This window comes from Phaethon aethereus, assembly GCF_964289735.1.
Source record: "Phaethon aethereus genome assembly, chromosome: 2".
Classification (NCBI taxonomy): Eukaryota; Metazoa; Chordata; class Aves; order Phaethontiformes; family Phaethontidae; genus Phaethon; species Phaethon aethereus.
Genome location: NC_138582.1, coordinates 129,233,836 through 129,253,187, shown reverse-complemented (window position 1 = coordinate 129,253,187; position 19,352 = coordinate 129,233,836). Strand labels below are relative to the sequence as shown.

The following is a 19,352-nucleotide window of genomic DNA, read 5'->3' as shown; positions in this document are numbered from 1 at the left end:
TGTTGCTAAAATGGAACAAGAAGAGCATTGTTTGGGGTGAAAGTGAACCCAGGCACAGGACAATTTCACCTGTGTCCTTCTGCCACTTCCCACTCCTGGCAGGCCCTGGAAGTGCCTGGAGGGTGGTCTAAGCCATTGGGCTAGGTGAGGGGAGGAGGCAGGGTTGCTATTACACAAGGAAGGCGGATGGGGAGAGAGGCTCACCCCTGGAGCTAAAGTCGTCATTAAAGGTGTGCATAGGGTACAATGAGCCAAGAAACTATTCATTTAAGACTGGAGGTGGGAGTAAAGAGTTTAGTACATTACTTGTGGGCTTTCACCAAAGCCTAAGCAAAAGTCTGAGAGAGAGCAATGTGTGTTTGCACAGTGTGCAGCCCAGCCAGGGAACTCTGGCACAGCTCAGGTACCACAGGGTAGAAGTTTTCCAAAAAATCCTACTTCTGTCCTCCCTACTCCCATCTCTAAAATCCATCAAGGCCATTCACAGGGCCTCAGAGACTGTGGAGCACAGTTAGACCGTAGGACAAAACACATTTGTTCTTCTGAGCAGAGACTGTGTATGTGTGTCTGGATGCAAAGTATTGTGGGCTGGAGCTGTGAGCCAGGAGATTCATGTACAAGGCAGGGCAGAAGGAGACCGCCACACAGGCAGGGTGGAGTAGAGCTTTACACCTGGTGTAAAGGCTATAACCCTTCACAGATCAGGGAACTGGGTGGCACCGTTTAGAACAGCCATAACAGCCGTCAGGCAGTTGTTGCGGGTGGAGCTGCTTTTGAGTACCCCATAGGCTTTCTCCTCTCCTCCTCCCCACTCTTTCCCGCAGGCTGCAAGCACATCCCGTATGCCAGGGGCCAGGAGAGAGTGACAGACTAAAATCTCACCCGGGTGAGCTGCTTCAGAACACCTTTATGCCACAAGGCCATTGAGAAGTATTCATAGTGAGAGCCAGACCCTTCCTCTTAGTCAGAACTCCACATGAGGTATGTTTGTTGGCTTCAGTCAGACGCTGGTGTTACTTGCTATGGTTTCTGAAAGAAAATCAGAGTTTTAATCTTAGAAATAAGTGATGGGGAAACCTTCTAGCCGTCAAAGTGAGGTTTGACTCAACAGGGAAGAAAGAACCCGGTTGTTCATAGGCAGCCTCAGAAATCAAAGCAGCCAGAACCTCCACTTCCCCAGCCACCACCTTCGCCAGCACTGCCTTGGCACCAGCCTCCTCTCCTGAAAATGTGAGTGGCTGGAGCTGCATTTGCAGGCTGGAGGGAGTTCCTGAGCTGACACGCTGCCAGGTTGGGGCTTAGTTAACTGTTGCTTTTGCTGTCAGCTGCTGAGATTATAACAGACGCATTTTTAATAATGTGGAGGGCAATAATTAAAAAGAGGCCATTAGATTAAGCAGCAACCCTGGGACAATTTGTAAGTCACAGTTAAGAGAGAGATATCTGAAAGATTTGCCAAGTTCAAAGGTCTTCATTATTAATGTTCCAGTAGCTGACTTGATGGATTGTCTCCAGTCAGTGTCCCCTTATTCCTTCCACCTTCTCTCCTAAAGACAAATGCTTAAGACAAATCTCTAGATGGAAGGATAGACTCTGTAATAGATTATTTCTTATTACTTAGAAATTGGTTAATAATTTACTAATTCAATTTCAGTGTTTCATCCCCCACTTCAATTAATCTTTAGAATATAAAGTAAATGCTGTTCTTTGTTCTTCCAATGCTAATGAAGAAAGAAACTGGTGAGGAGACCTGGCCTTGATACCTTTCTAAAGATGATTTAGCTGCATACGAGTTAATTTTCTTTTTTTTTCTCTTCTTTTATTTACTACTTAAATGCAAAATCCTCACATAAAACTGAAAGCTGTACAAGTTGGTTATGAGCCCAATTTCAAGCATGTTACACAAATCTTACTCTAGTAAAATTCCATTTCTTGGCAGAGTGTTACAAAAATCATGCATACCTATACTCTTCCATTCTGTAGATAAATATTTTATACAGATACTTTATACATTCTCAAATAAAACAAGATATAGGAACTTCTGTACAGAGATTCAAACTGCTGTCTACCACTCTGGAATGGTGGTTTAAGGTTTAGCAGATGTAGAGAGTGATTTGTTTTTAACAAATTGTGTTTGTGGCTCTGTGGTCATAATGCATTTCAAAGAGATTTTTTTTAATAGCGTCTGTCAGGAATTACACAAGTATAGTCAATCCAGCCTCCTGACATCCCTTCCAGCCCTGTTTCCTGTAATTCTATTTACCTTTCTTTTCTTACATTTCTTCTATTGTTCTTTCTCACCCTATCCCTCCCATCAACACTCTGAGAAATATTTTCAGCCCTGCCTGTAGGACTGTACGCAGGACGCACAGGAGTCTGTGATTGACGGCCGCTTGTCTGCCAGTGCACAGGTGTGAGTTAGGAAACCAGTTCAGATTTAGCCAACAGATTTTTGTTCTTGCAGCATGTTGTGTCATCAGTGGCAGAGGTTTGGACGTAAACACTTAGGGCACTAAATGACACGTTTCTACTGCTCAGATGCTTTTTGCCAAGTGTGATTTCACACCTTGGGTAGCACAAAAGAAATCTGTCAACAAACCTCCAAACAGCAACATCTCTCGATTTTTACTTACCACAGAGTCCTTTTTCTTAAAAGAAAAATTATGGCAGTAGTATGTGGTCAAAGTCGATAAACTTACTTCTTGTAATTGCCACTGATACAGGAAGAAAACAGCCTTTTTCCCCACACCTACAAGCTTGCTTAAGCCTGTCTCATTACAGAACAAGGGTAGTACATGAAGCCATTTAATTGCGGGACCAGAGTCCTGTCTGTGCAATGGAGGGGAGTGGAGGTGCCGCTCAGCGTGAGCTCTGCTCTCAGAAATCCTGTCAGTCAGGAGAGGACTCCTCGCAGCAGGCTGCTGGCATCCTTCTCCCCGTGAACGGGAGCACGCAGATCTGTGCCTAGCTGGAGTTTGCTTGCGAGGGCTGGGTAAGCGATGGCTGGCTGGAAGGCTATACCCAGCCCTGCTACAGGCCAGCACTCATCAGCTTTTTGTCTTTGTACAGGGGCAGGAAATTCCCGATGCGCCTTATTCTCTACTTTGCCCTCCAGCACAGGAGAGGGCAGGGCTTGCTGTATAAAGTTTACTTTACAGATTTCTGATTCTATTAAGCAAACACATCTACACACAACAGAGCAGACCCCCAAATATATTAGAACCGTGAATTGTCCCAGATCTTTGGCAGTAGGGGAGTAAGATTTTCCAAGTGACTGAGTAAATGGATGCCTCCAAAAGCACTGTAAACTGATCCGCTGGGCTTGACTCTGAACACCCTTTATTCCAGAGTAAACGTGGAGTAAGCCTGCTGAACTCTCTGCTGAACTCAACAGAGTTATGCCAAGGCAAAATCAGAATCCCTCTCTTCACTTTTTTTCTTTTACTATGCTAGCTAATCCCATAGCTGCAACAAAACTGAAAAATCTATATCTACAAACTCCATTGGCCAGGCTATCTTATTGTGAAACCTACAGTATATCCGAACCTTATAAAAAATCATTCAAGTGTGACACTGTCCTCTCTCTTGCTTTTCTGATAAGCAGAGAGAAAGGGCTGCCAATATCACAGAAAGTAGAAGACAGGAAAATAATATTTCACAGCAGGGGAAAAACCATAACTGAATGGAGATCAAGGCAGCTAAATTAAAGGAACCCACAATACCTGGGTAACACAGCCACAACGCAGCGCACGGATGCAGCAGAGACATTAAGGCAACCAAAGGATTCTCCCGATGCCAGTCCTGGAGTTGCAGAAAACAGCTGCATCTCCACTAAGGAGTTCCTTCCAAAAATCTGCTCATATCCATTGCCTTGGTTTGAAACAGATTAAACTAGTGAAAACAACCTTATTGACTTCATCAGTCGGTGCATGAGGCCTGATGAGTTTAAATAAAAGGTAAACTGGTGAAACACTGTCATGATAAATGAACCCACAGTTTCCCAGACTGCAGATGATCGTACTGTTCCACTGCATTGCTTGTCCCATGTGACGCTACATTTAGAAGGGTGAGCGCCACCTTTCTATGACATCAACAAAAAATAAATGGGCATCTTTTGAGGTCAGCAGACGTTTAAAACAAAAACAACAGCAGAATTTGAAGTGGCATTGGAAAGGTGTTAGTCTTGTCTCTGCTGTTTGAAAAATGTCCAATTTTCTTGCCAACAAATTCCTAGAAAAAATGGCAATTTTTCATTTCATTATTAGCTGTTTTTAAGGAATCTTGTGACTATGACTTTGACATCAGCCCACCCTGTAAAGACTGTCTGTAGTTTGTAGTGTCAATACATAAATTCTGAGATTTGAAACGCAAATCTCATTTCTGAGGACACAGCAATTTGTGTGTAAATCTTCAAAGAGCAACTGAGAAGATTGCTCTCTGTCCTCCTGACTATACCTGGAAGTACTCTTGACATCTGTTGTTCAGTGTCCTTTTTTTTTCAACCTCAGTTTTGCAAACAAACCCTTCCAGGGTGTGGTATGATTGCCACCCAAAGTGCCACAGACCTGTGCAGTTTTACTGACACCTTGAACATTTTATTCAGTATAGGAGGCATATCCTCCTGATTTGCCTTAAGTATATACACATGACTGGATTCTTACCAGCCATGTGTCTGCAGGTAGATGTCTTACTAAATCATGTTCTGTAAAGATTTTTTTTGACTTGGGGTATTGTTCCAAAAAAAGAAGTTAAAACTCTTGAAACAGCAATTAAATTTCTGCTGTTATTGTGTCCTGTTCGTATTGTGGTAATACCTAAAGCCCAGTTATGTTATAAGAAAGAAAAGGTCATGTCTGGAGGGCCTCTATTTTTATCATGCCAACTGATGCGATAGGTAGTGGCTCTCAAACTACAGGCCATTGTGGACCAGTGAGGCTGTAGAGCAAGTCTGGTCTACACTGGTCTGTTGAGAGCAAGTTGCTTGCCCTTTGCAAAGCCCTTCAAGGAGCAGCCTGTAAGCCTGGAAAAAGCAGGAAATAAGAAGCAGCAACTAATGTAGTGGCATTTGCTAGAGAGGTAGCCACCATACCACCTGGAAGGAAGGGGAGGAAGGAACTAATTGTCCATTTTGTATGCTTGGAGAAGATGGGAGAAAAAAACTTGGCTGACTGGACACACCAGCTAAAATTCAGGGAATCACTTGCAGGGAGTTAAGAAAAGCCAGAAACAAGGAAGCGTGCAAAGAAAAAGTGGAAAAGGTAAAAAAGAAGCAGAGAATCATGGCTAGACAAATATGGAGAACGACAGTGCTTCAGGCTATGGGGAGAGGGAAAGAAAAGAAAAAGTCAAAGGGGGAGAAAAGGTGCAATGAATTCTTTGAGAGGATTGCAAACACAGCATCAAAGCAAGGTCCTGCTGTTTCAGTTCTAACTCAATAGAAATGTTGAATGAGAAGATTGGCAGAGCAACTTCATTACACCATGGACAAAGTTTCCCAAAGCATGTCTGTGCAACAGAAGAGGTTATTATATTATGTAATGTTATGTAATTATACTGGTATGGTTCCTCATGTGAACAGTCTAGAAGTGAGTCTTTCTCCAGTTTTGACTTACATTGCTCTGGAAAGTGGTTTAGTTGAACTGGAGACAGTATTTTTATGTTGGAATGGGAGTTCACAGGTAGGGTTATGCTTGTTTAACTATATCTGTAGGGTTGTATTGATGTGAAGGGTGAAATGTGTCTGTGTGGAAAAAGCCTGAAATATCTAGCTGTCCTTCAGGCCACAGACATGACATTCTTTGGCTTAGCGAGAAGCCACACTTCAAAGACACCTTTTATGATTGTATGGGAACAGAGCAGAACAATACAAGGTTATTTAACAAAAAAAGTCTTTTCCAGGTATTCAGAAACGTTTAGGTTTCCTAAGCTTATACTTCCATGTAAGCAATTGCTGAAGATGCTACATGGAAGTTTTGTGATCATGAATGTGAAAGGGATAATGAGAAAATATTATGTGTGAAGTTTTACTCCATGCTGTGAACACTTCTGTAACCTTTGGCATAATCTGAGAGTTACCATGGCCTATATCAGGAAGAAAAAAATAGACAGGCATTTAAGAAGTCTTGAAATGAAGGGGTCTCTAATGCTGGGGTTTTTAATAGCATACCTTTTTGTTCTAACTATGGACTTTATGTGGGAAATGAAGAACGCTTTATCCCTCAATAAATATGAAAAGTATATGACTTGAGTGTTAAATATAAGTAATGGTTAACAATCAGATGCATGTTCTATTCTTTGCTTCCATGTGCTGGTCAGACAAAAAGAAGAAAAGAAGTGCTATATACTGGTTTCTCAAGAATGCAGCATCAGGGATCTGTGAAAGTCTGAGTGATTCTATTGCTTCCTTTTGAAGGGCTCTAATAATAAGGAGGCCTAGGGAGAAAAATTGCAGCTGAAGACCATTGAAGTCTTGAACTGTAGTCAAGCCACAGAGTGAAATTACTGAGCCCTGAACACCTCTCCTGATCCTTCTCTGTTGAGAAGAACCTTTGTTAGATGAGGAGGCAGAGGTTGAAAGACTCAATTGAAATCCTCACTAAATACATTTTCTGAGAAGTTAGGACATGTGGATTTTTTCCCCACATGGATTTACAAATCCACAGAATTGGAGCAGATGGGGAATCACTCATTTTTTTAGTAGAAAGAATAAACTAGAATAAGAATTTTACCAATTCAGCGTATGAGCAAGCAAAGCAGATTTTCTTGTACTAACCCATCTGAGCCAGAGTGACACATACTGTGACACTGAGAAATATTTGAAAGGGCAGAAAGAAAGGAGTGTAGGTGTAAGTATTATTTATATGGTGAGAAACCCCTTTGTCTCAGATGCTAGGAAAATTACTTTGTCCATTTATTGCTGAGTTCTTAAATAGCTCATTCAGTGCAATTGACTGACATTTCGTATGTCTTATTGCTGAGCTGCATCTCTGCAATGAGTGATTTTCCAGGGTACATCTTCGGAGGGTATGGTCAACCTGCAACATTCTGGTGAGACCGTATGAAAAATACTGTCTTTTTCAACTGAATTTATCAAAGCACCCTACAAAGGCAGAGGCATAAACCGTGAGTGTAGACTCTTAATAAGCCACCCCCAGCTGCTCTCCTCTCTGACTATTCTGTTGCAAGACAGAGACACTATGAGGTCAAGCTTACACCAGGAGTTCTTTTGGTATAGCTGTGCAGGCAAGACGGTTATACAGGCAAAACACAACATCATGAGGTGCCGTTTGTGCTGGGAAAACAGTCTTTTAGACTGGCTTTTCCTGGGCTATACCTGGCATTATGCCAGCATAGGAATGTCACAATCTAACCATTTATTACTGTAGTGGAAAGCTTCACATTCGGATTTGGTCCAGCAGTGGCCATTACCATTGGCCATTCAGTGGTGACAAATAAAAAGAGAACACAAGTTTAAATGTCAAGTTGAAATTTCCTGCAAGTTAGCAGGAGAAGAGTGGCAAAAATAGTACATTTGCTGCTGTTTGACCCATTGCCTCCAGGAATCCTTTTGTCTCGGTCACGTTGGCCAACACCTTTCACCTCTCCTAGGGCTCTTGCCAGCAGGAATGCCATTGCCCTGGAGCTTTCCTAGAGCAGGACTGATTGATGATAGCCCATCTACTGCTTCATCTAGTATAATCACTCCACTTTCCGAGTTTCTTCAGGCTCTGAGTACTGCTGCCAAGGAAAAGCGGTATGTAGAAATGGAGAGCTGACGACAATCAATAAAACAGCAGTTTCTGTAAACTGAAAAAGAGGCAGAAACAGGAAAAACATCTGAACTAGGGGAACATGCAGTGGCAGAAGAGAAAAAGCCAAGGAGTCTGGAATACAGCAATCCGGGGAGCCTATGTGCTGCACAGACAGAGAAGAAAAGCAGAGCCAGCTACTGCAAAGCCCGAAGGAAGCAGAGACCACTGGGGAGGCAGCATTCTGCAGGAAAGCAGATCCATCAGGCACAAGAAGGAAGTGACGGAAAACTCTAATGAGTGGCTAGGGGTGAAGCCTGTATGAGCACCTCTATTTACATTTTCACTCTAACACCTAATTAACATCATTCTCTTCTTTTACAGGAGGCAAAATGAGGATCAGAAGTATGGAGTCACTGCCAGAGACATAGACAGGGAAAGCACCATGTATCTCTCAGTCCTGATCGCCAAGTACTAGCTATAGATTGGGCAAACTGAGAAAGCAGCGAGTCATGGTATCTTCAAGGTAAAGCAATTTTAAGGCTCAATCTCATCACCTGGAAGCAGGGCAGAAACCCCTTTCTGCCCCAAGGCAGAAATATCTCTCATGAAACATCTTATGATGCTGTGAAACTGAATTGATCTAACCATCTTCAGTTTTTCAGTTACCAGAATGAACCAGACCATATAGCAGGAGAGGCATAAAAGCAGCACGGTAGAGGTAGAAGAAATGTACAGCAGCTGTACTTCTCTGCTTAAGCTTTTGGAGTTAATCACCAGCCACTCTTCATGTCTGTGGGAGTTCAGCCAGGACTTCATTAAGGCAAAAACATGTAGCAGGTCTCAAGTCTTCTGCCCACACGACAGTCTCTCAGCAAGGCCTTCAGAGAGCTCCCAGGACTAGTCTCAAACAAAACCAACACCAAGTAACAAATAGCAAGGGTCTGACAATGAGACCTAAACTTTTCCTTCCACAACTAAGTACTCTTTGGCACTGGAATAAAAGGAGAGGAAACAAGTCTTTTTCTGCTTGTGGACCCTTTCTTTCTTCTGCAAGGAATTGAAAAAGATATAACTCTAAGGACTAAGAGCTGTATTGTGTGAGAAAATTAGACCGAGGGAAGTTGGACTGCATCATTAAGTTATGGCAAGAAAGTTGTGAGCAGGAAACCGAAGGGTGACCCTGTAAATTCTCTACCCTTATGTCACATAAATGAGCCACTTGTGTTTTCACTGTTACATTTTCTCTCAGTTGAATGCAGTTCCTTCCTCTTTTGGCCCAATTCACAGTTTCTGCCTAGCTTTATTCAAATAGCTGTGTCATAAGTCCTGAGCTTATCGTAGCTTTTCCCTGCTACCTCACCTTGTATCACAGGGTCACACAAAAAGGACAAAGTGTGTCATCACATGACTGCGTGAGATATCAGCATGTTTCTGGCTTTGCTGCTGTCACTCTTAAGTGTGATGTTAGCAGTGAGCTGACATCAGGAGAGCCAAACAGATGATCATTTCTTTTCTGCAATGATGCAAAACTCACTGGAATGGGTGGAAATATAAGGGGCTTTGGCTCAGGCTCAAACAGACCAGCCAGGAATAATGCTGAAAACGTATCTGGAGCTGAGATGGTACAAAGGGACTAATCCCAGTCACCTTCCTTTAGCAGGAGACTCAGAGTGATTTGAATTGGCTAGCTTCTGTTGTGAATTAAGCTCAAAGCCCCAACGGCAACTCGATTTTAGTCATCCAGCTTTGCAGCCTCCTCCAAACTCGATCCAGAGGGAAAAGTGACTAATCCTATTCAGTTGCTACACTGAGCTAGTGCCATCGATTAAAAAAGCTTGGGGTACAGGGAAAATGAATAATCTGGGTCAGTTTTCCTCTGCAAGTCCTTTGCACAACTTGGAAAAAAAAAATAAGGAGACAGAGTGGAAGCACTGATATAAGAAGGAAAGCTCACCCAATAAAAGTGGGTGAACTTTACAGAAAAGAAGCAGATCAGTGAGGTTTTGTCAAAATTCCCAAGATGGGAAGAGATTGGATTAAAGGAGCTAGTTCTCCTCTTTGCTGGGAAAAGGATTATGTTCAGTGTCCATGCAGGGCTGAGAAGACAATCATGGGTGGGGTCAAGACAAGCTGTAAAAACATTTCTGGGCATAGAAATCGGCATTTTGGCTCCTTCTCTCTCCAGGGCTATGGGCATGGCATGGCTAGCACAGGAGAACAGCCCATTGCCTGGTCCTAGCCACGACCTAGAAGGTGAGTCATAAAATGGGAGTTGCCACTGTAACAGCTGCTCAAGCGATGACATTAGTAGGTGTTTTCAGCAAATTCATTTTTGGGCAGGCTTCAAAGTAAATAACCGCTGCTGCTGGTTATCGTATTATTACTTTGAACAGGGTTACCAAGGATTGTGTGCTGCAGAAAAGGTTAGTCTACAGATAACCCCCATCAAGGTTATTAACATAATAAAGGAAAAGTGCGTGTGTGATTTTGTAATAATCTTTACCTTTTCCCTGCCCCCTGTTACAGAAGTGGAGGGCTTTCGTTATTAATATCAGTTGTCTCATTTGACTTAGGTGCAGGTTTCCTGTGATGACAGGAAAGGGCTGGAGGTTTGTTTGTGGTGAAAGTGAAGATTTTCTGTTTTAAAAAAGTTGTTCTATAAGCAGTGAAATTCATGAAGCCTGGTCACCTGGCTTTGCGACTTCTCATCTCCCGTATTTGTCGCCTGGCACGTACCAGCCTCATCCTCCACAGCCCCCCGGGTTAGTTTGGAGAGTGGTGACAGAGCAGCTGGGTTAATGTTAAGTATATAGGATCTGAATTCTGCCCCCCTTTCGTCAATGAGGGGCACTAAGTGATCAGATCACCCGCCTTTATCTAAATGCCAGTTTTCGTGGAATTTATTATGTGCCTTTGAGGTTGTTGTCAATGGTGGAGATGCCAAAGCTCCGCAGTTAGGGGAGGGAAGGATGAACATGACTTCTCGAGTATCATTCCCATAGGGCAAAGCTAGCAAGCTGCTTTTGGAGGACAACTTTGTGAGTGAATTGTGTGCTACCACAAGTAATAAAGATTGAAGAGGAGGGTTAGCAAAAAAAAAACCAACCCAAAACCAAAAAGCCCCACCCAAAGACCAGGAAGTGTGACACTGCAGCTGGAATTCATTCTTTTGTCAGAATGACTTTCGGTGTCATAGGGTATCTAACACACCGCACTGCTCAACCACGTGGGAGACTGGGCAGCAACTTTGTGGGGAGAGTAGGTAGTTTTGGGATTGATCCAGGTGAAATGAGGTGCTGCTGAGATGTGTGCAGAAAATGGGGGAGGAGGGAGAAAGAAAGAGGATGAGGAGAGGGAAGCAGCAGATGCAGAGGTCCAAGGAAATGGACGAAGGGAAAGACTGTTCCTGCTAGAGGCATCCCTCTGGCTCAAGGATGACTGGATATAAATGGTGAAAGATCAGTGCCACGACTAGATCCTTGTGGGGAACCACACAAATGTGAAGCTGCTGTCCCACAGTGGAGAGGGGCTCAGCATCCCCAGGCAGTCCTGCTTCCAGCTGGCCCAAACACCCCTTTTCTTCAGGTCACAAGTGTACCTAAAAGAATGGTCGGACATCCATTACCCGACACAACCTTTAGGTTTTTCTCCCCACTCAAGTCTGCGCCCTTGCTAAGGGACAGGGTCCTCCCGGAGAGGTTCTCCTGGGGGGACAGCTTCCCACCACCTGCCCCCCCGGTGGGCAGGGCGCCGGGTCCCAGGGGAGCCCGAGGGCAGTACCCGGGCAAGGCTGCTCGCCGCAGGGACTCGGCAAGGCTTCCCCAGCCGGACTCGGGCCCTCCGCCGCCCGCCGAGACCCTCAGGGCGCCCAACCGGCAGCCGCCGCCGCCCGCTGGGGCCATCTTGGCCTGCGGGGCCGGGCGCAGGCCCGGCGGCGGCGCCCGTGAACGGGCAGCGCCTGGCAGCGCCGGACGGGCAGCGCGGGCTTCAGGAGGAGCCAGCCCCGGCTTCCTGCCCCCCGGCCCGTCCCCCGTCGCTGTGAAGCGGAGGTGCCCGACCCCGGGATGTCCCCGACCCCGGGATGTCCCCGATCCCGGGCGCGGGACCGTGGTCCCCCCTCAGTCGGCCTTGGATTTGTAAATTGAACCCCCGGGACTCCCAAGGCGTCATGTCGTAACAGCGCTCTGTCGGGGCAGCAGCCGCGTGTGCCTGCGGATGGCCTCGGGGTCCTCCCGCGGGAGGAAGGGTGAAAATGCAAACTCCTGTCCGTTATCGTGACGCGCGGTGGTGACGGTCATTATGTTTTCGGCCACTGAAGATGCCCGGTAATTCGATAGGCGATCCCTCGATAGGCTGTGGAAACTGGCGGCACCGAGCCAAATTCGCCCCGGGGGAGGTCGGTGGGAATGCTGGTCCCTATTGTCCCTTCACGAGTGGGTCCGGCACCTCCAGGAAGAGCCGCGGCTGCCCAGCGGGGCGGCGGGCTGCTCCCTGCGCCCACGCGTGGGCTTAGGGGTGGCAGGTCGCTCCAGCTAAATCGCTTTTCTCCGTTGGGTGGACAAGGGAGCGAGAGATGGACAGCAAAGATTTCGGGGAGATGAGTAAGACGCCTGGCAAATACAGCACGCTGGCAGCCCCGGCGGCTGAGCGCCGCGGCGCCTTGCCCGCAGACGGGCTCCCCACCAGGGGACTTGGGGGAAAAAAGAGAAGGAAAAAAAAAATAATCCCTAATACTTTTACCTTTGGAAAATCTAAGGGGCTTGGTGTTTGATTTTTTTTCGTGCTGTCACTGCCAAGCCCAGGATTTTGTTTTCTCTCCCAGCATGCGTTGATGACATCACGAAGTGCCCCTTCTTTGTGTGTCAGTGATGTCACCAAGTGCAGTGTGGGGGACAATGGAATCCTGAACTCCGGGCGAGGGCGAGTGGGAAGCGGCTGCTCCTGCTGCTGGTTCAGGGCTGAGCCGGGGGAGGGAAGGGAGGACACAGCTGCTGCTTCAGGGCTGAAACAGGTGAGAGACGGGAGAGCTGCCGGGGGAACCCTTTTGGCTTGCTGGGGAGGGGGGGCTTTGGGCTGGGCTCCTTTTTTTTTTTTTTCTCCCCTTCCCTCTCCCTTTTTTTCCCCCACTTACTGCTTTCCAACTGAGACAGGTGAGAAGTTGCTGCTGCCGCCGGAGGGACAAAGCAGGTGAGGCAGGGGAGAAGCTTTGGGGTTGAAACAGTTGTAGGAATAGGAGGAAAGCAAGCAGTCGTGGTGTGTGTCCCCTCCCAGCCTAATAAGCACCCTTAGCCTTAAAAAAGCAGCCCCGGGTGCTTTCCCCCTCTCCCAGCCACCTGCCTCGACCGCCTCCCCGTGGGGCTCTCGCACGGAAGCAGAACCAGAGCCGGGGAGGGCGCTGATCCCGACACCCCCGCAGAGTACTTTCCAGAGGGTCTCCATTACAAACTCACGTTCCCCTCCGAGCGCCCCTTTCTTCCTTCCCCAGCACCCGCCGGAGGAAGGGGACACATACACACACGGGACGGGGCGGGGGGGCTGTGGCTGCCGGGATCCCCCCTCCTGCCCCGGAGCGGGGGCTCCGCCGCCCGCCCTCCCACCCACCCCCGGCACCCGCTCCGCGGCGGTGGCGCCCCGGCCCCGCCGCCCCCCGGCCCCGCTCGGCGGTGGGGGAGGCAGCCAGGGAAGCCATTGCCTGTTTAATAGTTGCTGTTGCAGCACTTCCGCTTCTCTCCCAGCGAGAGAGACACGAGTGGCCAGGCCCAGCCGCACCGAGGAGGAGCAGCCAGACACAAAGGGAGAGGTAGGGGGACGAGGCACCCCCCGCCGCCCTCCCTGCCGGCCCCGGGGGCAGGGGCGAGGGGCAGGGCCGGCCGCGGCCCGGCGATGGGGCGGGAGGCGGTGGAGCCGGCGGGGCAGGGGGATCGCGCCCGGGGCTGTCAGGTACCGCTGTGCCCCCGGCCCCTCGCCGCCCGGCCCTGCGGGCCCGCGGCCGGGGGAGCTCGGCCGGGCCCCCCTGTCCCCGGCTTTCGCCCGGCGGAGAGGCGTTAGCGGGGGCGGCCCGGCGGCGGCAGGGGAGCCCCCCCGGGGGGCCGGTGGCCCTGGGAGGGAGGCGGCCGTGAGCCGGCCCCCCGGCCCGCTGCTGCCCCGCCGCCGCTCGCCCCGGGCCCGCGGGTGCACCCCTCGCTCCCAGCCTGACTCTCCCGGGGTGCCCTACCTGCCCCCCCCATCCCTCCCGACGGCTTCTCGGGTGCGGAGCTGCTCTCGGTAGCCCACCGTGCTGGTCCTCTTCCCCTGTGCCCCCGAGGTGCCCGCAGGAACCTGGGCTGCCCCCGCTGTTCCCCTCCCCGCCCCGGCCTCCCCAGGCCCTCAGCTCTCGCCTCTTGTAGGCCCTGGCCCTTCTTTTCTTCTCCGCCCCCCCGCACCTCCCCCAGCGCAGACCCTCCGTGCCCTTCCCCCTTTGCTGGCATGCCCCTCGGTGCAGTGGGCTTCGGTGGGTCCCCTCCATGCACCCCCATCCCTGCTTAGCTGTTCCCCTTCGTTCCCGCCCCCCCCCCCCCCCCCGCCCCGCTCCGCTCCCAACACCCGATCCAGCAGGCTGGGATTTCCCCACCGCAGGTCACAGATCTCCCCTCGGGGTCTCCCCCCTGTTGCCAGTGATGCCCCGCTTCCATTTTAGTGCTGGCGAGGGTCACCCCCCCAGCCCCGTCCCTCCCGCCTCCCCCACGTGCCTCCCGGGAACCCAAGGGACCGGAGCTGTTCCATTTTTATCTCCTACACCCCTAGGCTGGGTAGTGGTGGGTGGTGATGGCTCCTCCTGTGCATGCAGTTTGGGGGAGATTAGAAGGAATTGCTTTGAGCTTCCCTGATCCTCGCAGTCGTCCTCATTCCAGTCTCCTCTCCTCTCCTTTCGCACTTGCTTTTTGAGAGGAAGCTTTAAAAGTCCCTTTCCCCCTGCTCTTCGCAGGGGAGGCTACCACTCCTCCTGCTTTGACTACGGCCTGAAGAGGAGAGGGAGACACAAGGACCCTTTAAAAGGAGCATGACCCAAACACAGAGCGAGATTGTCAGCAGCCTTTCTCTGTGTGTGTTTGTGTTCACTGTTTGTTCCCCACGCCCCATGGTGTCTCCTCTCCAGGTTGGGGTGTGTGGTGGGGGGGTCGCTATGTCGGATGACGATTCGAGGGCCAGCACCAGCTCCTCCTCATCTTCATCCTCCAACCAACAGACAGAGAAAGAGACAAGCACGCCTAAGAAGAAGGAAAGCAAAGTCAGCATGAGTAAAAACTCTAAGCTGCTATCTACCAGTGCCAAGAGGTGAGGCTGCAGTCAGTTTTCTCACTGATTCACTGCATCCTCGCTCCTTCCTCATTTTATTTTGCTCCATTCCCCCACTGCTCCCATTCCTCATCTCTAGCCCTTATGCTCAACCTTTCCACATGAAGCTGCCATTGTCTCACTTTTCTCTGCATCTGTGTGGTGAGTGCCCAACTTCACTGCTCTCTGGTGTCTCTTCCTGCTTCTTCCTCTGTTGCATCCTAAATATTTTCCTGTCTTTTCTTCCTCCGGGCTTTTATTCTGTCCCTCAATTATTTTTGCTGTCTCTTTCCTTATTAGCATCAGTTATAGGGATGGTGTAGGATTGGCACGTAGGACCTTAATTCCTTCTCTGCAATTAAGACATACTGGAAGGTGCGTGGTCCTGAGTAAGGCATTGCATTTCAACATCGGTTTCCCCTCTCTGTAAGCTGAGATTGATCTAGAGTAGCTTTTTTTTTTTTTTTGTCTTTCCAGGACTGCTTTTGGGATTAATTAATGTTTGTGAAGAGTTTTGAGTTTGCTTGCACTGGGGGAGTACATTACAGTGCAAGTGGTGTAATGTGGCCCCAAATCTTTTCCACCAAATATATTGCTGTTTTTCTGTCTGCTCATCACTTATATTGGATTTTCTGTGTGTGGTTGGATGTTGACTAGAATAAATAATCTACAGCAGGTCCACTTGTGGACATTCTGGTCTAAAAGAGTCTTTGCTCATGGCACAGGGTGGGTTGGGGGTTTTTTTTGTTTGTTTTGTTTGAGAATGAAATCATTTTTATTCCAGAATAATGTCCACATGGGCGAGAGATGCCAGTATAGAATAGTAATTCTGTAACAGCTACGTCAGTTTTCTTCACCTGGACATACTCTTGGAGCCACTCGGTTTTTAAAAAAACCCTAATTGTTACCCTTTGTTATTCTGTGTTTCACCTGAATTCAGCACCATTCTGTTCCAGGGACCTAAGCTGACAAATGGAAGTTTTCAAGCAAACTTGCAGTATTTCAGTAAGAATGATAAACCATCTCAGTGAACAGCTTTGCCAAGCAGCACAGAGAGGTTGAATCTGTAGGTGTCAGAATGGACTGGGGTTTTATGCAAATGCTCTGTCATTGCAAGTGAGTTCTCTGTGGCTTTGTAGAATTTAGGCAGTTTGGTTATTCCAGATCTCCACTCAGCAGGTTTCCATGGCAAACTGACATGGATAGTGGCAAGCGGTGTTTACGTGTCGTGCCCGTAACTATTTAAAAAAGAAGATTGTAAACTGGCTAATATGAAAAGGCTGTGGTTCTCACGTACGACAAGGGGAAGAGAGGCAGAAGATGCTGGCTGAGTTTAAAGGAGAAGGGAGGCAGACTGAGTGCTGGGTGGGGAAATCTGGAGGGGAAGCCTGAGTGACAGTAATGGGACTCCAGGGAAGAGGATGATAGCTGGTTGGGCGTTTTGTGGCAAAAGCAGCGTGAGCCCAGAATAGTCTGGGCAGGGAGGACAGGGTGTTGTCTGAATGTGGTGAAGAGAAGGAGTGTCTGGAGTCCTGAGGGAGGGGACATGGGGATGTTGTGTGGCTCTTGAGGGTGAAGAGAGGGGAGAATTGAAGGTGGCAGGAATGTACAGGAGCCTCGGAAATAGATACCCACCTTCCTTTAAGCGTCCTTGGAAGTAGCGCAGTTTTTCATTCCCTTGGGGCTGGTGGTTTTTTTCTCAGGATGGTGATGGGAAGCTGCGGGGGGAGAGGGAGGGAGCTAATTTGGCAATGACTTTCTCTCAATCCAGCAGGACGAAATTCCTTTTCAGATTGCAGTTTCCTCCTAGCGCTTGGTGCATCACATTTGCTGAGGGTTTCCCTCGTTTACGGGCTGGTTGGCACAGTAAAGTGGACAGTCTTTTCCGCTGCCCCTGTGTGGTTGGCACCTTTATGGGAGCATACAACAGTGCACCTGCCTGGGTTCAGCGTGCAGTGCCTGTCTGCACCTCTGACGTCTCTGTGACAGGGTGCCTGTCCTGCTTGGTGTGTTTGGACTGGTGGGACGCTGCAACTGAGAATGCCTCTCTCTTCTGTAGTGTTGCATATTCACGGTGACAGTATGTCTGTAAGGCGTATGTGTTAACTGCTATCCCACACAGTGACTTACCTTTGTTCCTTCTCGCTTTTATTGCCACAGGATTCAGAAGGAACTGGCTGACATCACCTTAGATCCACCTCCCAACTGCAGGTTGGTGTCGATTCCTTCCCTGAGGAGGGTGGGGGAAGGTGAGGGGCTGAAGTGTGCTTGTGTGTATTGTAACTGTCCTCAGATGCTCTGGACAGAGCAGAGGAATGGCTATTTAGGTGGCTGACAGTACTTTTGTGAATGCTTGGGTGACATTGAATAGGTTGGGCGAGAGGGGTCCAGAGATTATATGTGTTTTTATATGAGTTTTCTGTTTGTTTTGGGGCTTGTTTTGGTTTTGTTTTTTAACAATTGCATTTCAATCTGTTATACTGCTTTGTGTGTATGTTTCCAAAACTGGCCTATAAAGAGGAGTGTGAAAACTTTCTCCTTGTTTGTTTTTTCTGGTTTATAAATCTAATGCCTGACTGCACTGATCTTACATAAATAAGAATCCTGCCAAGGAAGCAGAGAATAGTAAAATGCTACAAGCTTTTTAGCTCAGAGAGTTCTGTTGTGAGCAGTAACTTACAGTGGAAGAGAAGCGTGAATTCATCACTCAGTGGGTGCCCTACAGGAGCACACGTGTTGGCTGATGAAATAACAAGCAGGGATATTCTGTTGCCCTTTATAGAGCAGTTTGTGTTTGTTTTTGTTTTAGAAACTTGTATGGTTTGTTTAAAACATCTTGCAGGTTGATTTGGTTCATTGCATGGTGGCCGGAGCCTCTTTGCATTTGGAGAGGAGACAGTAGTAGTGTAACATCTTTGGTTGTGCTTGCTCATTCGAGAGGAAAGTTGCTTTTGGTCTGGTCTGTGTTCGCTGTAGTTGCCAAGGCACAACTCTGTTCCTGTTTTCTTGCTGTGGCTGAGGTTTGAGGCCGTTTGATGTTGGTAATAGCAGAAATCAGAGAAAATTCTGTTTATAAATAACTATTTAAGTTGGTCTTAAGTTGTCTCCCACAAATGCATGTAAACCTTATCATTGAAGCTTTTTGCCGCTGTTAGTCTGCAAGGTGGCATTAGTGCAAGAGTGAGCCTGACAGGTCCAGAGCCGCTCTTTCAGTACCAGTCCCAAGGTTCGTAATTAGTGAAAGGAGGGGTGGGATGAGGCATGTGAGCAGAGGTCTAGGCTGATACTAGGATTTTTGTGCTGTTTGGAAGATAACTGGTGAGCTGTGACAATACTGTTCTAGTGACAGGAACGACTACCTGAATATTACAAGAGCTTCCAGCTCTTGGGCTGGAGGTGTGTGTCCTGTCTGCGTCCTGGCTCTGTGTCAGGATTAAATCCACATGCCTTCCCCTCCTCCTCCCACTATATCCTGATTTTCATGGGAAAAAAACCCAGAAGCACAGCTCAGAAAGGCACTGTGGCTTGCTCTGTAGATAACTAAGTCTGGATGCTCAAGGTGCTGAGACTCCAGTCTGAAATTTGCAAATCTGTCCGAAAGTTGTGGTAGTGTATGAGTGTGTCAGATTGCAGGCTTCATCTGAAGGTTTGTGTAAATAATATTAGAACCATAATTTGTCCTTGTTTCAATTGGCATCATTCACAGGTAAAGACAAGCTAGTAGACTACCTCTCAAAATAGAATATAGTTGTAATTTTTCTTTTTTTAATTACGTAGACCACTGAGGATAATGCACTTCAAGACCCACATAATAAGTTTTTGTTCTTTCAGCCTTTATAAATATTTCTAATGGTAAAAATCAGTTCATAGTACAAGTAATGATGATTAATCTTCACCTGTAATGCAATTACAAGTATTCTGCATTCCTTCCGACCTTCAGATGAGTGACAGTGGAGACTGGCAACTCTTGCAAATAATACAGGAAGCTGGTGTAATTGTTACTGTCTCTTAATATGTTGATAGGTAAGAAAACGTGAATGGACGGGTTCGTGTGTGTGTGAGACCAAAGGAGTTTTGGTATTGCTCATCTTGGGGTGAAGTCATCCTACTTCAGTAAAGGTAGTGCTGAGAGCGAAGGAGAACAGCTCTGCTTATGGCTTAATGAGGTTCCAGTTGCACAGTCAAGCACTGAGAGTTTGCTTCTCTAGCAGCTGGTTTGTAGATGGGTGGGCAGGTGCCGATTGCCACACCAGTGAGATGAGTTTCAGGTATCGCAGTTACGGGGAA

The 19,352-nt window shown here is 47.9% G+C and overlaps 1 protein-coding gene across 3 annotated transcripts in view; it reads left to right on the top strand.

Moving 5' to 3' along the window:
* The window catches only part of LOC309417907 (ubiquitin-conjugating enzyme E2 E2), a gene marked incomplete at both ends in the record, with an annotated part of 320,158 nt that overhangs the window by 262,460 nt on the left and 38,346 nt on the right, over positions 1-19,352 (top strand). The window contains 3 exons of one of the 3 annotated variants that reach the window (XM_082015528.1): positions 12,133-12,762; positions 14,887-15,065; positions 17,226-17,276. The exons of 1 other annotated variant lie outside the window; for it this stretch is intronic. In XM_082015528.1, coding sequence (XP_081871654.1) covers positions 12,583-12,762; positions 14,887-15,065; positions 17,226-17,276 — 410 coding nt within the window. Of the gene's footprint in view, positions 1-12,132; positions 12,763-14,790; positions 15,066-17,225; positions 17,277-19,352 lie in introns of those variants that run through there. One more of the 3 variants, XM_082015529.1, reaches the window with a different exon arrangement.